The sequence below is a fragment of the Lepidochelys kempii genome, chromosome 12 (assembly GCF_965140285.1).
Source record: "Lepidochelys kempii isolate rLepKem1 chromosome 12, rLepKem1.hap1, whole genome shotgun sequence".
In the NCBI taxonomy this organism is placed as follows: domain Eukaryota; kingdom Metazoa; phylum Chordata; order Testudines; family Cheloniidae; genus Lepidochelys; species Lepidochelys kempii.
This window is the reverse complement of record NC_136391.1, coordinates 6,404,261-6,421,417: the sequence shown is the minus strand read 5'-3', so window position 1 is coordinate 6,421,417 and position 17,157 is coordinate 6,404,261. Positions and strand designations below refer to the sequence as shown.

The window sequence follows — 17,157 nt, the reverse complement described above, 5'->3', positions numbered from 1 at the left end:
GGAATACTGTGTGCAGTTCTGGTCTCCATGTTTAAGAAGGATGAATTCAAACTGGAACAGGTACAGAGAAGGGCTACTAGGATGATCCGAGGAATGGAAAACTTGTCTTATGAAAGGAGACTCAGGGAGCTTGGCTTGTTTAGCCTAACTAAAAGAAGGTTGAGGGGAGATATGATTGCTCTCTATAAATATATCAGAGGGATAAATACCAGAGAAGGAGAGGAATTATTTAAGCTTAGTACCAATGTGGACACAAGAACAAATGGATATAAACTGGCCACTAGGAAATTTAGACTAGAAATTAGACGAAGGTTTTTAACCATCAGAGGAGTGAAGTTTTGGAATAGCCTTCCAAGGGAAGCAATGGGGGCAAAAGATCTATCTGGCTTTAAGATGAAACTCGATGGTATGGAGGAGGTGGTATGATGGGATAACATGGTTTTGGTAATTAAATATTCATAAATAGGCCCAATGCGCCTGTGATGGGCTATTAGATGGGGTGAGATCCGAGTTACCCAGGAAAGAATTTTCTGTAGTACCTGGCTGATGAATCTTGCCCATATGCTCAGGGTTTAGCTGATTGCCATATTTGGGGTCGGGAAGGAATTTTCCTCCAGGGCAGATTTCGCCTTCCTCTGTAGCATGGGGCACGGGTCACTTGCTGGAGGATTCTCTGCTCCTTGAAGTCTTTAAACTACGATTTGAGGACTTCAATAGCACAGATATAGGTGTGAGGGTTTTTTTGTAGGAGTGGTGGGTGAAATTCTGTGGCCTGCGTTGTGCAGGAGGTCAGACTAGATGATCATAATGGTCCCTTCTGACCTAAATATCTATGACATAGTGGGGTGACGACATTGAACCTGGAGCTCAATGGGAGTGGCAGTGCGGGGCCACACGAGGACATGTGCTGCTATGCCTGGCTGAATCGTTAATGGAAGTGCAGGGACACACGGGGACAGGGTCAGATGTGCCTGACTGAATGGGAGAGGCTAGGGGTCAGCCAGGGTCTGCATGGGGAAGGCTCCCCAACTCCCTAACAATCCCTCCGGGCCAAAAAAACCTGTGCCACAATTCTACCACCCACACCCAACAACCCTCCAGGTTCATTCTCAGACTCCTTCCCAGCAGTTACTTCCCTCTCCCTCAGCTCCTCCATTACCCCTGACTCCCGAAGGCTTTGCACTGCTTCTGAGGGGTGCAGGAATACGTTTTTGTATTGTAGTTTAAATGAACTATTACTCTAAGTTCTGTATTAATATGCCTAGTCAGGATTCAATTTTTCAAAAAACATTTCCCGAATCTTTTTTGTTGCCTGTTTTGTTACAGACATACTTGCTGACAGGTAATTTGAAACAAATTACCAAAACTAATTGAAACTGGCAGGATTATATTGTGTTATTTTGACAAGTAAATGTGCAGCATTTTGCAGAATTTTAAAATATTGTGTGCAGAATTCCAATTCATACAATTCCAATTCCATACAATTTTGAAATTTTTGGTGCAGAATTCCCCCAGGAATAGCTGCTGTAGGGCTTCAGGAAAGATGCTTCCTATGCCTACAGGAGGGCTTCTCCCATTGGCGGAGGTATTCCCCGATAGGCATTAGCTATGTTGTCAAGAGAAGCCCTCCCATTGACTTAGCGCTATCTCCAGTGGGAGTTAGGTTGGTTTAACTGTGTTGCACAAGAGGGGAGGATTTTTCACACCCCTGAGTGACACAGTTTTACCAGCCTCATATCATAATGTAGACATGGTCTAACTTTAGTCTGTCTTGATTAAAGAAATTTGCCATATGGATATAAATTTAAGATATATAAATTTTCATCTGAAATTTCTAGTTAAAATGATCTTAAGAAGGCATTAGTTAATGTTAAGTGTATATATAAGAAATTAGAGTAAAAACTTTACAGGGATGTTGTAATTACCTCAAAAACAAGCATTAAAATACAGGTACTTCAGGGTTAAAGTTCACCTTAAAAGAATCCAAATGTGTTAACCTCTGGAAATTCACAATTAGGGTACCCAGGCAATCCCCCCCTTTCCCCCCCCGGCCCCTTATGAAATAATCAGAATTGTGACTGAACATTCCATAATAATAGTTCATATATGCATTTCTAGATAGGAACAAAATATTTTTCTGTGATAGTTGTAAGATGCATTCATGTGTTATTCAGAGTTGTTTAGGATAGTACCTTATTAGTGCGGTTCTATTTTGGATTTTACTGCTATGTGTTTTCTGCTACTACACACACTGGGGCCAGGCTGATCTCACATTAATATAAATCACTGAACTTTACTGAAGCCAACTGAGTTACAGGTCTGTCAAACACCAGTGTAATTAATTATAGTCAGGCCCATTGTTGTCAGACATGTAAGTACTTACTAGATGCTCAATTTTATTTGCGCATCTACAAATGATATTATTCTTTAAATTTTACTTTTCATTCAATGGTAACAAACTCACTATGCATTTTGGACCTGACTTTCGAATTATGTATTGTGTGCCTAATTTGCATGCACAGTTACCATACTTGTGTGAAATATGGTGTTTGTATGCACAAGTGATTGTGTAGGTAAGGTAATTGGTCATATGCATACTTTTTTCATCAGGCCCAAAATGTGTACTAAGTGTGCTGCCACTGAATAGAAAATCAAATGTAAAGACCACTGGCATTTAAAATAAATTATTATAAGACCCTGCTTCAGAACTTACCTGTTCACTCTAGCCTATTGATATGATTTTCTTTTTTAATTAGAAGGAACCAGAGATAGTTAATGAATCTACAGAAGAGGACTCAATTCATTTTAATGTTGGCGGCTGGCATTTCTCTATTCCTAAAAGTAAAATTGCTCAGTTTCCAGAATCTCTGCTTTGGAAAGAATCTTCTTCCCTGGTTCCGTCTGAAAACCCAAGACTATTCATCGACAGAGATGGATTCACCTTTAGGCACGTCCATTATTATCTGCATACCTCAAAGTTGTCTTTTTCCAGCTGTGCTGAATTGAACTTGTTGTATGAACAAGCATTAATTTTGCAGCTGACACCTTTATTGCAGGTACAGTGTGATGTTATGTATTACTTTTATACAGCTTTTGTTAATTCATAAATAATAATGACCATATAAAGATTTCAGAGTATGTGTGAATATATAGATGCTTGGAATGGATGCCTAACAATTAATTTCAATATACACTCATTTATTATGGGCTGCTGAGTACAGAAATAAATCCCGAATATGACATTTGACCTTTCCATCAGAGGCCATTGAAAGGTCTGTACTCATATTAAAAACACAGATCCATAGAAACATAGGGCTGGAAGGGTTCTTAAGAGGTCAAGTTGCAGTGGGGGAGGTTTAGATTGGATATTAGGAAAAACTTTTTCACTAAGAGGGTGGTGAAACACTGGAATGCGTTACCTAGGGAGGTGGTAGAATCTCCTTCCTTAGAGGTTTTTAAGGTCAGGCTTGACAAAGCCCTGGCTGGGATGATTTAACTGGGAATTGGTCCTGCTTTGAGCAGGGGGTTGGACTAGATGACCTTCTGGGGTCCCTTCCAACCCTGATATTCTATGATTCTATGATCTATTCCAGCCCCTGCACTGAGGCAGGACCAAGTAAATCTAGATCATCTCTAACAGATGTTTGTCCAACCTGTTCTTTAAAACCTCCAGTGAGCGTGTGATGGTTTTCAGGGTACCCAGGACTGTGAATAACCTGCTTGCTCCCTGCATCTAGCTTGGGAGACTCTTGCTTGTGCTTAACCCGGTATCAGCTCCCTGACACCATCAACGTAGCCACTCACACGCTTTCCTCTGGACTCTGCCAGCCCTTAGCTTGTCTTGCAGGTTAGCAATAGGTGCACCCCAGTCCTCAAGCACCTTTGAAGCATTCTTCTGTAGTGTCCAGCCCTTTTCCCACTGAACACTGATAGAAATACCAGGTCTGCTGTACCTAAGGGAACAGTGTACCTACCAGCTTGTGTGATTCAACTCAGAAGCTGAAGTACCTTGCTTAATATCACAGCACTTAAATATATTATAGGGAAAACAAGGAGAAGTTTATTATCAAAGATTCAAGTTATAGTGAGTAAGGATATTGGAAACAAAATTATAACACACTTTCTAGAGACTAAACTTAACAAACAGGTTAACTTCCTGTCTAAAGATATTTATCTCGCCCAATGAATGTCTTTTACTGTATCTTCAGCCAAGGTTGGCTGAGATCCCGTTTTCATGAGTGTAAATGCACTGCCCATTTACTTCCTACGTGCAGGATAAGGGGGTGTCTTGTTTGCCTTCTTCTTATATCCCTAAAGTTCATTGTATGTACTGTAGTTAGTTTTCCTTTTGTGCTTCTGCCCTGTTGACTTCCAACCTCTTTGATAACTTCATATGTAAATGGGCATCCATTTTATTAGCTTACAATGCTTAATTTAAATCTGACTGAGAGATAAATAAACATCTTTTGTCTGACAGAAAACTTGTTTCTTCATGTCTGCTGGTGATTATACCTTGATACAGAATCTAAGAACACATTTTCAGTGTATATACCTAATTCCTTACATAGTATCTGTCTATGCAGTGTTGTTGTGCCATGTTGGTCCCAGGATATTAGAGACAAGATGGATGTCTGTTGGACCAACTTCTGTATTGTAAGCTTCTGCGCTTACATAGAGCTCTCCAGACCTAAAGAAGAGGTCTGTGTAAGCTCGAAAGCTTGCTCGGTCATCAGCACAAGTTGATCCAACAGAAGATATCACCTCACCCACCTTGTCTCTCTTTAATATACTGGGACCAACACAGTTCCAACAACACTGCATATGTGATTCCCATGTCTTATCTTCATGTACTTGTGCAGTGTCATCTTCTGTGTCCTCTTCCTCCTCCTTGTTATCATCAATTTCTTCAACGTCCCCTACCTCAACTTCCTCTACCTCCCGTACCCTCGCACACAGATCCTAAACCCTGCGCACACAGCGAAACACCGCGCGCAGAATCATTTGCACAGAAGCACAACAATTTGCGCACATGGACTGTCAAAAATTAGAGGGAACATTGGTAATCACTGTTTGGCACACAGGCTAGTGCCTCTTCCTCACTGACATTTAGCTGGGATGAGCAAGTATATCTGAGCGTAATTTCAGCGCTACATGTATCACTGAGAGAAATTCATCTTCCAGCTCAGTCTTGTATATTGTAATAGTTGATACATTTTCTTCTCCTGTCCTGTCTTAACAGTTTAGAGCAGAGGTTTTCAGCCTGTGGTTCCTGGACCCTTGGGGGTCCACAGACTATGTCTAAGGGATCTGCAAAAAGTGACGACGAAAATAAAGCTTCAAATCCCAGAAAAGGCATTCCATTTTTCTGACCAATCAAAGGATGTGAATACCCTCCCCTATCAGGTCAAAGCCCAGACGTGTTGTCATTACCACAGAAGCCCACAGTTTAGCGCCCTTTCTCATGTGGCGTCAAATTCCGTGCAGAGCATGTGCAACTTTTATAGCTGAATTCTGTTCAGTCAGTTTTCAATCTAAGACTCTATGGTAAGGGTCCGCAGACCACAAGTTGTATTTCCAAAGGGGTTTTACCTCTATTTTAGGGGTCTGCAAATGGAAAAAAGGTTGAAAACCACTGCTTTAGAGAAAGGGATATGGTGGAATTTGAAAGGCACTAATAATGTTTGTCTCTCTGAAGCAGGTTGATCATGTAAGACAGTGAACTCGTAAGCACCATCAAGATGTAGACTATGGGGGGGGGGGTTAAAGGTTGCCAAATGGCTTACAGATGAATGTGGACCTCTCCACTGGCTTCACTTGAGAGAAAACTGTAAGGAGTCCATAAAAGGTTCAAACTGCCTTTTTCTGCAGTGTTTTAACCCAGTACTAATTCAGACTACTGGCAAGTCAATACCTTCATTCTTACTTTTTGTTACTTTTCTGAAGAGATGCTTCTAGCAGTTAGGGTGGTATTTCCCTTCTTAGGCTATAAGGTTCCTTACACCCACTGTGCATACACAGAGCTCATGTTCATACTTTGGTGCCTCACGGATTTGTTTGTTCATTTTGAATGTTGTCGGACTGAGGTTCACTTACTCAGTAGATGAGTCTAACGAATATTTATTAAGGCAAAACACTCAGAATAGTGATCAGTTACACTCACAAGTGAGAAGCTCTGAAGCTTTGCAGGACGATCTCATCACAGTTTGCCTCCAGCACCAGACAATACAGCATCAGCTTCTCTTTGTTACACACATTTATTTATAACTTTTCTTTTCTTATACATACCTATTAGTCTCTCATTTCCATGTTATCTCTCCTCCTCTCTCAGTACAAGATTAGTGTTAGTCCAAACTGGTCTTTTCTAGTTTTATAGTTACTGTATCTTTTCTTGTTTTCATAGATACGATTACTCTGCAATTTCTTACACACGCGCAACACTAAACACAATTAGTCTGCATTTTCTTAATATACGTAGTTCTACTTAGGTTTATGCTGTTAAATGTTATCAGAACAGACGCATAAAATCCAAAGCAGGCTTCTGTTAAGGCCTAAATATGCCTTCGCTCTCAACAGTTTTTACAGAAGAAAGTTTTTGTGTGGAACTTTCACCCTGGCAGAAAATGCAAAGACTCCAGTACACTGTGGGGAACTTGCTCTGAAGTACTGTCAAAGTTTTGATGATTGTAACACAAGACTGGGTTTGCAGGTCACCCTGACTGGGTGACGAAGTACCTTCAATGGATTTCCAAGTCTGCTAATTTGACCTTTACCTGTGCACATTGCATAACGGTTTTTATGCCAAAGTAATGATTGCCTGCATTCAGATTGAAGAGCTGACAGAAGTTTATCAGTTGCATCCCTGTTTTGGAAATCCCGGAGTTTCTGTCTTGTATTGTTTGCCTCTTGTATTATAGCCAATACCTATTCACTAAAAGCAACAACACTGTCCTTTTTCACTTGCTGGCAAATAATGCATTGTTCATAAGATACAGTTGAGGAGTGCTTCATGTTCAAGACTGCCTCCATATTTTCTCTATGGGATACCTGAGGATAATAATAAAAATAATTAATAAATACCATACAAATATTAAATAAATAAATAATCAGTATTTACCAGTATGTAGCTTATACCATGGCCTAGGTGTCCAAATTGATACTCATAGAATATCAGGGTTGGAAGGGACCCCTGAAGGTCATCTAGTCCAACCCCCTGCTCGAAGCAGGACCAATTCCCAGTTAAATCATCCCAGCCAGGGCTTTGTCAAGCCTGACCTTAAAAACCTCTAAGGAAGGAGATTCTACCACCTCCCTAGGTAACGCATTCCAGTGTTTCACCACCCTCTTAGTGAAAAAGTTTTTCCTAATATCCAATCTAAACCTCCCCCACTGCAACTTGAGACCATTACTCCTCGTTCTGTCATCTGCTACCATTGAGAACAGTCTAGAGCCATCCTCTTTGGAACCCCCTTTCAGGTAGTTGAAAGCAGCTATCAAATCCCCCCTCATTCTTCTCTTCTGCAGGCTAAAGAATCCCAGCTCCCTCAGCCTCTCTTCATAAGTCATGTATTCTAGACCCCTAATCATTTTTGTTGCCCTTCGCTGGACTCTCCAATTTATCCACATCCTTCTTGTAGTGTGGCGCCCAAAACTGGACACAGTACTCCAGATGAGGCCTCACCAATGTTGAATAGAGGGGAACGATCACATCCCTCGATCTGCTCGCTATGCCCCTACTTATACATCCCAAAATGCCATTGGCCTTCTTGGCAACAAGGGCACACTGCTGACTCATATCCAGCTTCTCGTCCACTGTCACCCCTAGGTCCTTTTCTGCAGAACTGCTGCCTAGCCATTCGGTCCCTAGTCTGTAGCGGTGCATTGGATTCTTCCATCCTAAGTGCAGGACCCTGCACTTATCCTTATTGAACCTCATCAGATTTCTTTTGGCCCAATCCTCCAATTTGTCTAGGTCCTTCTGTATCCTATCCCTCCCCTCCAGCGTATCTACCACTCCTCCCAGTTTAGTATCATCCGCAAATTTGCTGAGAGTGCAATCCACACCATCCTCCAGATCATTTATGAAGATATTGAACAAAACCGGCCCCAGGACTGACCCTTGGGGCACTCCACTTGATACCGGCTGCCAACTAGACATGGAGCCATTGATCACTACCCGTTGAGCCCGACAATCTAGCCAGCTTTCTACCCACCTTATAGTGCATTCATCCAGCCCATACTTCCTTAACTTGCTGACAAGAATACTGTGGGAGACCGTGTCAAAAGCTTTGCTAAAGTCAAGAAACAATACATCCACTGCTTTCCCTTCATCCACAGAACCAGTAATCTCATCATAAAAGGCGATTAGATTAGTCAGGCATGACCTTCCCTTGGTGAATCCATGCTGGCTGTTCCTGATCACTTTCCTCTCATGCAAGTGCATCAGGATTGATTCTTTGATTCTCAACCCACACTGTAAGCAAAAGTCAGCTTTAGGTTAGCTTAGTGGTTAGGGCTAATAATTAGCTACTAATAATTTATATTTTTGAAAAAAGAGAACTTTCAGAAATGAACTATAACATACTATGTTGTGGATGATACTTCCGTTTACTTAATCTTAAATGTCATCCTGACTGCAAAACCAACAAAATTCAAGTGCATAACATCACATGATCAGAAGAAGCAGAGAGTCTGATCTTTGACAGAGATTGTTCTCTGCATTTTCTGATAGCACAGTTTCCAAAATTAGGAACATACTCCATAATTAGTACCTCTCCTTTACTTTCTGTTTTTATGTTACAAATGGTAACCGTTTTCTTTTTTCTTTTTATTTACCTGAACGTTCAAAATTCAGCTTGGTAAACATCACTTTCAGATTCCGCACATCCAAATTATGAAATAAAACCTGTTTATTAACTTTCCTCAGAAATGCTTTCTTGTTTCGTTAATATTAACTTGGTTTACTCTAGTTTTTAGGCAGGGGTGTGGCCCCAGTTGGTGGATACATGCTACTTTGTTGCATTTTATGTACCCTCTTTCCTGCAGGAAAGGAGGTAGACATTCCTCAGGATGTCTTTCCTTTGTTGTGAGTGATAGAGCTGAATTTAGTCAGAAGTTCAGGATGATGGTTGCATTCTGGTCTGGGTTAGGACAAGTTTTACTGATTTCATTCTGTTGATCATTTTTGTGAAGTAGGATGAGAGCTCTTTGTAATGGTGGGTGCTTGGGACTGATGTTTGGTTTATGTAATCCAGGTAGAGCTGAGCAAACTACAGATTTTGTTTGCTTCAGTGGCCAAAAAAAAAAAAAAAAAAAAAGAAGTGTTTGGGTCGAACAAAAAGTTTTGAATGTAAGATACTATTTACTACTAGCACCAGGGCACTTTTTATATGAAGCCAAACATTTACTCCCCTTCCTGATCCCTTAATTCCAATAACCTACCTTCATGATGTCATCAGAGCCCAGCAGGTCCTTCGGCCTTTGTGTTGGGCCTGTTTATTTCTCATTTTCTATGCTAACATTGCCAAATCAAAGTGTTCAACATTCATGAGTTAGACAACAAACAGGAGAGATTTATGAGAGTTTTAAAAACTAATATAGCACATTGCTTTTCACCTGTCTTTTGATTTTCATCTCGAGGGAGAAGTTGCTTACCCTCACTTTGTGTGTGACCATCTTGTTTTCAAAGTTCAACTTTAAATGTACACACAAAAATGTAGGCCTCGCTGTTAGCTACTTGAAGGGGATTTGCCTTATTCTACCCTCCTCCTGCCTGGTGTGTGGGAGCTACAATCCTATCCCCTGCCCTACCCAGGCAGAGTAGATCACTGCCTATTCCACTTTCTCCCTCAGTTTCCTTACTGCTCCCCACTCCCACCCCATGTTTATTCTCTGCATCCCTGCTCAGTCCCACTGACAGTAATTGGAGTAAGGGCCAAACTTCACAACCTTAAAGGTAGAAAACAGAAATTCCTAAAAGCCTTTATCCTCCTCTCCCTTCCAAAAATATTTGTAAGATTTGTGATAAAACTGTGAATGTTGGCTGTACTGTACTGTCACAGGGCTAGGCATGTCGACCCAAATACACTTTTTGGAATATGCGGGTTCTCATTAGATTACACATTCCTATGAAAATCCACCTGCCATTCTTATTTCTACAGAAAATAGGGACATTCTAAGTTTGGATCTGTTAACACCCATAGAAGCTATTGCATACTTATTGTACAATATTCCATGACATTTTTTTATGGCTGCAAAGGGCTGTTCACCAGGCATTAGAGTATCATCTGTGGCTTTTATGTTTTGAACTATTTTATTTGCATTTAAAATAGTCAATAACATTTCTATATCTTAACAGACTTTAGACAATTTGAAGGAAGGGAAACATAATCTGCGAGTGCGACCTGCAGATATACCAATAGCTGAAAGAGCATCCATGAATTACTGGAGAACGCAAAAATGTATCAGCAAGCCTTTAGAGTTTCCTATTAAAAGCCCAGCATTTACAGGTAAATGTCCCAGTCCTCCTCTCTGTGAATGTACCTGGTGCTTTAAATTACTCAGCACACTCTGTAGGTCATAAGCACCCACTTGTGTTCAGCCAAGACTAGGATTTTTAAAATACTTTAGAATCTGAAGGTCCTTAAAATGTTATGCTTTGCATGCACATGCTCAACTTCCAGACGACTGATTATATGAAAGGAAAGCTGCACATTTAGTTACGTGCACATGCAATGGGGGATTTTGGTGTGTGCATCCAGGCAGGCATGCATCTACCTGGGTGCAATATCCAGTATGGGTCTCACCAATGCTGTATACAGAGGAAACGCCACCTCCCTACTCCTACTCAATACTCCCTTGTAAAGAGATCACATCAGCCCCATTTGCCACAGCATTGTCATGGGAGCTCATGTTCAGCTGCTTAGCTACAGTGACCCCTAAGTCCTTTTCTTAGTCACGGCTGTCCAGGAATCAGTACCCCATCTGACAAGTGTAGCCAGTTAACCAAGTGATTCAGATCATTCTAGATCAGTGACTGGTGTTAGTCATTATGTGCCACCCTACCAATCATGGATTTATAGATTCCAAAGCCAGAAGCGACTGCTGTGATCATCTAGTCTGCCCTCTGGTATAACGCAGGCTAGAGAACTTTCCCAAAATAATTCCTACAGCAGATGGTTTAGAAGAAGAATCCAATCTTGATTTAAAAATTGTCAGTGATGGAAATCCGCTGTGATGCTTGGTAAATTGTCATCTGCACACTTTATTAGCAGCAATTTTATATTTTCTTCTGTATTATTGATAAAAATATAGAATAGCTTTGGCCAAGAACCAATCCCAGCAAGACCCTGCTAGATAGAGCCTCTCGCAGCCCTGGTAAAGCTCCCCCTGCTGGACACACATCAGGCTGCTGTGCCTGGATACCATATGCTGGACCAGTGTGTTTTTAAGTTTCCCTTGGTCTGGGGAGGTTCCAGCATTGTGTCTTTTTTTTGGCCTCTCTGGTGCACTTCCTGGTTGCAGGCACTGTCTGTTACTCCTTCATAACCTGGGGGCCTAGGTTCAACAAACCTAGGCCCCCAGTACCAGTGGTGATTTCTCAACACACTCCAAGTGCTTAATCACACCCTTTCCCAGAGCTCCGATCTTGTGATCATTCTGTTATAGTTTACCTATCCAGGAACACATAGTTGAAGGACGTAACAGTCAGACTTTGCAAAAGGGATTCTAAAACAATTACTCTTTATGTTATACAGTACAAAAGACATGCAGATCTAAACACCTATACACCCTTTCCTCCCTGAGATTCCTCACCACTCTGGAGTGTTCTTTGGGATATGAGCCAGAGTCTTCTAAGGAGTCCAGGATCTTCCCTCTCCCCCTGCTCTCCTCCAAGGGCTTTTCATTTTGAACATGAAGTCTCACTGGTCTCTTATCCCTCTCTCCAAAATGGCCAGTGACTCCTGATTTAACCTCCTTTTTGTAATATCCAGTCCCCATGCCAAGTTATCCATTGCTGAGTTAGCAGCCTACCTAGATGGACCGGTTTTCTTAGTCTGCCTTCTTTGTCCCAAGGGTGTTTCCATAGAATAGAAGACTATCAAGCTCTAACAACCCTCCTTTGTTAACCCTGTGTCACCATCCCTTGAAATTTCATTCCAAAATGAAGGTAAAAAGACAACAGAGAAGGGAGACACGCCCGACATTCAAAATTGAGTTTGCAGTCTATCATAAATACACACAGAGAATCCCCAGAGTCAAACAGAATTAATATGTTGTACATAAACAGATCCCCCAAATTGTCTCACACACACACCCATTAGGTGATAACTCCCCATTAACAACTATATAGTCTAGTTCCCACTATTAATCTTTGATATGTGCCATATTGTGTTTAGAGAGGAGACATGAACACCCATGCTAAGAAGAACTCTTTGTACCGTCCACCAATAGAAGTAACTCCAATACAAAATTAACGGCAGTCTTCCCTGTTTGTGTATTGATATCCTCTGATTTCGCTCTAGGATTACATGATAAAGCTCCTTTGGGGCTGATGGATACACCATTACTTGATACAGAAGAGGAAGTGCATTACTGTTTTCTGCCATTAGACTTGGTGGGAAAGTACCCTACTTTAGTCAATGATGATAATTTGCTGTGGCTCCTGGAGAATGCAGCTCTGATAGAATGTGAATGCAGTGAGTTCCGTTTTATAGGTAAACCTCATTCTTTTCTGTTTAGAAAGCACCTTGCACATTTGAGCACTACCAAAATAAGTTACAAATAATTATACTCTACCCCTGTCTCTCAACATCTTCAGTTTCATTCTGGTATCTGTATTATGTTAAACACACAACATTTTGAAAACAAATATAAACTTTCACTGTGCGTTAAGTATGCAGCGTTGTTGTAGCCGTGTTGGTCCCAGGATATTAGACAAGATGGGTGAGGTAATATATTTTATTGGACCAACTTTTGATGGTAAATGAGACAAGCTTTTGAACATACAAAGCGCTCTTCTTCAAGCCAAAGCTCGGAGAAGAGCTCTGTGTAAGATCAAAAGCTCGTTTTGTTCACCAGCAGAAGTTGGTCCAATAAAAGATATCGCCTTAATCCACAGAGAGTGAGGTAAGGGAGTTGGAGGAATGGAGAGAGGGCCTTGGAATTGGGGAGTTAGGCTGGGCGTTGAGGCTGAGTAACTGTACTCGCTTGCTTGCTAGCTACAGCCCTTGCCAACCCTTCATCCTACCTGCCTGTAGTCCCTCATCCATACCCCTTCAGTCTTCCTTGGATATTTTAAGCTTCAGCAATGGGATTCCCAGTCTACAGACCTGGTAAATTTAGTCAGACCAGACGACTTCTCCAGTGAGCTATAGAGAAACTGCCTCTGTAGCAGCGCAACAAGCTTCACTTGTCAGGCAACTTTGCCTGCAAGTTTACTTCACACTCTCTGGCTTTTTCCCTCTGTTTGCAGGTAGACCAGGGGTGGCCAACCTGGGGCTCCGGAGCCATATACGGCTTTCAGAAGTTAATATGCGGCTCCTTGTGTAGGCACCGACTTTGCAGTGTGCTGGGGGGTGCTTTGTGCTGAACCCCTTACTCTGCCACAGGCCCTGCCCCCACCCCACTCCTTTCTGCCCCCTCCCCTGAGCCTGCCGTGCCCTTGCTCTTCCCCCTCCCCCTCTCCCTCCAAGCCTCCTGCAGGCCACAAAACAGCTGATCGGGAAAGGCAGGGAAGGAGGGGGAGGTGCAGATCGGTGGGGCTGCCGGTGGGTGGGAAGCGCTGGGAGTGGGGGGAGGGGAGGGAGCTGATGGGAGCTGCTGACGTATTATTGTGGCTCTTTGGCAATGTACTTTGGTAAATTCTGGCTCCCTCTCAGGCTTAGGTTGGCCACCCCTGAGTTAGACCATTTCTAGAAGTAGTTCAGCTGCAGCCACTGATGACATCCATTGCTGGCAACTGGTAATTTCCTCATGCAGACAAGACTCATGATAACATTAAAACATTATCCATAAATGTATGTGTTTGTGTCTGTATATATTTATACTGTAATTGGCTGTAGAACACAAAATGCTCCATGAAGCATATATAATGCCAGTGAAACTTTCTAAAAAGAAAAGTTTAGATACTATATTAATATATATTCAAAGGGGTACCTTTCTTCACTTCATGTGGAAATGTATATACATGCAAAAGGTCAGGTTACAAATCCCAACTGTAATATCAAATGTTACTGGAAAACCAGTACCAACTATATATATCAGGCTCCTGGGGCTTGTGCTACGGGGCTAAAAATAGAAGTGTAGACGTTCGGGCTCTCAGACCCACCCCCACTGGGTTTCAGAGCTTGGGCTCCCGTCCAAGCAGGAACATCTACACTGCTCTTTTTAGCCCATAGCATGAGCCCTGGGAGGTCAGTCAATCCAGGTCTGAGACTTGCTGCCATAGGGTTTTGTTTGCGATATAGACATACCCTGACAATGTTAAATCCTTTCTGCCACTGCTGATTGCCAAGCATAGAATCCCCTTGATATGGATGAAAAAAGAGACTTATAACAAACCATAGCCTCACAGTGTGCTGAAAGCATCATCCAAGGAACAAACTAGCTATTGAAAAAAGGAAAAACATTAAGATATACCACAAAATATGGTCAAAATATACAGATTACTTTGAAACAGACAAAATGGTCTAAATATTTTTAAACCACTGCTTGTAGCCTTAATAGAAGGAAATATATATACTGGAACAAATTTCAATTAGACTGCAAATCAAACTAGTTATGCAGGTTTCAGAATATATAACACTAATGGTGAATAGTTTGAACCAAAAGAAAAGCTTATATTTGTTTTAATGTAATTCTCAACTAGTATGATATACTGTATATTAATACAATAATTTGTAGATGTTAATGTAAGCTTACCTAAAAATTAATCAATATAGATTTAAAAATATTAATGTCAAAGTTAAAATAATAATTTAAAATATCTTAAACTCAAATACGGGATTAAGGCATGTTCCTATATCTTTTGCTTCTGTAAATAATCCCATTAATATGCTGTGGAACATGTGGAAGAAGGACGGTGGGCCTGATTCTCGTTTACACCAAGAGCCCTTTACACTGCCAGAACAGTATAAACGGATCTTAAGGTGGGAATAAATTTCACCCCCTTTTTAAAGCCTCTTTACACTACCAAAGCAGTAGAAAGGGGTCTTACTGTATATGAGAATTAAGTTCTTTATCTCTCCAGTAGTAACAAAATAATTTTTCATTTATGAAAGGATCATCTAGCTTCAAAAGAGTTATGTACCCTTTTAAAGTGTGGCAGAAAACCACAGCTCCTCCACTGTTCCATTCTGATATTGCCACAAGTTTGCCCTGGTGTTTTTGAAGGACCTGCTGGCATCAGATTTCATCAGCCCGTGGTAAACTATGTTGAAGCATACTTCAGGAAGGATTTCTGCTTGCAGAAAAGCCCATATTTGAGTCACGTGGAACATTGCTGCAAATAAAACCAAACTGATTCCTGTGGATTGTACTACCTATCATTTTGCTATGCTTTAAAGTAAAGTGACATTTGATTTTACATCTTGATCTTCAAAAACTGTTACAAATATATTAGTTTTCAGGTATTTATTTTCAAACACCAAGGATCTCCTGGTTTACTTCTAGAATATAAAACAACTAATGAATATATTGTTGTTGGGGGGAGGGAGGGAAATGTCAACAGCCTATTGTTTTGCTAGAGTGAACATTGGACAGGTAAATGACAAAATTAACACTTTGGGTTTTGTCTTTATTTTTCAAGTAAATTTTCTTCGCTCAGAGAAGATTTTGTTGCCTGATAATTTCTCCAACATAGATGTTTTGGAAGCAGAAGTTGTAGCTTTGGGAATTCCTAACCTTACAGACGCAGTGAAGCTTTATAGGGGTAATTTGGTGTCACTTTGTTTTCAGTGTATTCTTCCATTCACTTCCTGTCTCAGCTAAGGTGTTTGAATATTGAGGTGATACATAGATTCCAAGGTCATAAGGGACCATTGTGATCATCTAGTCTGACCTCCTGTGTAACATGGACGTAGAACTTACCTCAAATAATTCCGTTTGAACTAGAGCATTTTAAAAAAAAAACAATCTTGATTTAAATTTTGCCAGGGATGGAGACTTCACCATGACCCTTGATAAGTTGTTCCAATGGTTAATTACTCTCACTGTTAAAAAAAATTTACTCCTTTCTCCCAGTCTGAATTTGTCTAGCTTCAAATTCTAGCCATTGGATCATGTTAGACCTTTCTCTGCTAGATTGAAGAGCTCATTTTGAAATATTTGTTCTCCATGTGGGTACTTATAGACTGTCATCAAGTCACCCCTTTTCCCTTTGTTAAGCTAAATAAGATTGAGCTCCTTGAGTCTGTCACTCTAAGGCATGTTTTCCAGTCCTGTAATCTTTCTCATGGCTCTTCTCTGAACCCTCTCCAAATTTATCAACATCCTTCTTGAATTGTGGACACCAGAACTGGACACAGTATTCCAGCAGCAGTCACACCAGTGCCAAATAGAGGTAATATAACCTCTCTACTCCTACTCAAGATTCCCCTGTTTATGCATTCAAGGATCTCATTAGCCCTTTTGGCCACAGAGTCACACTGGGGGCTCCTGTTCAGCTGATTACCCACCCTCCCAAAGCCAAATCCTTTTCAGTCTCTACATCCCAGGATAGATAACCCATTCCTGTAAGTATGACCTACATTCTTTATTCCTAGATGTATACATTATATTTGGCCACGTTAAAATGCATATCGCTTGAGCCCAGCTTACTAAACAATCCAGAATGCTCTGTATCAGTGACCCGTCCTCTTCATTATTTATTCCTTCCCCTATTTTTGTGTCATCTGGAAATTTTTAGTGATGATTTTGTGTTTTCTTGCAGGTTATTAATAAAAATGTTAACTAGCATTGGACACAACCTGACCCCTGCAGGACCTCACTAGAAACATACCCATTCAATGATGATTCTCCATTGACAATTACATTTTGAGATCTATCAGTTAGCTAACTTTTAATCCATTTAATCCGTGTCATATTAATTTTATATTGTTCTAATTTTCAATCAAAATGTCATGCAGTACCAAGTCAAATGCCTTACAGAAGTCTATTACA

The 17,157-nt window shown here is 40.9% G+C and overlaps 1 protein-coding gene across 1 annotated transcript in view; it reads left to right on the top strand.

The window, feature by feature from the left end:
* The window catches only part of KCTD19 (potassium channel tetramerization domain containing 19), a 50,229-nt gene that overhangs the window by 7,100 nt on the left and 25,972 nt on the right, over positions 1 to 17,157 (top strand). Inside the window, exons 2-5 of the mRNA XM_078848078.1 lie at positions 2,757 to 3,056; positions 10,355 to 10,505; positions 12,522 to 12,713; positions 15,806 to 15,936. Of these exons, the coding sequence (XP_078704204.1) occupies positions 2,757 to 3,056; positions 10,355 to 10,505; positions 12,522 to 12,713; positions 15,806 to 15,936 (774 nt within the window). The remainder of the gene's footprint in view (positions 1 to 2,756; positions 3,057 to 10,354; positions 10,506 to 12,521; positions 12,714 to 15,805; positions 15,937 to 17,157) is intronic.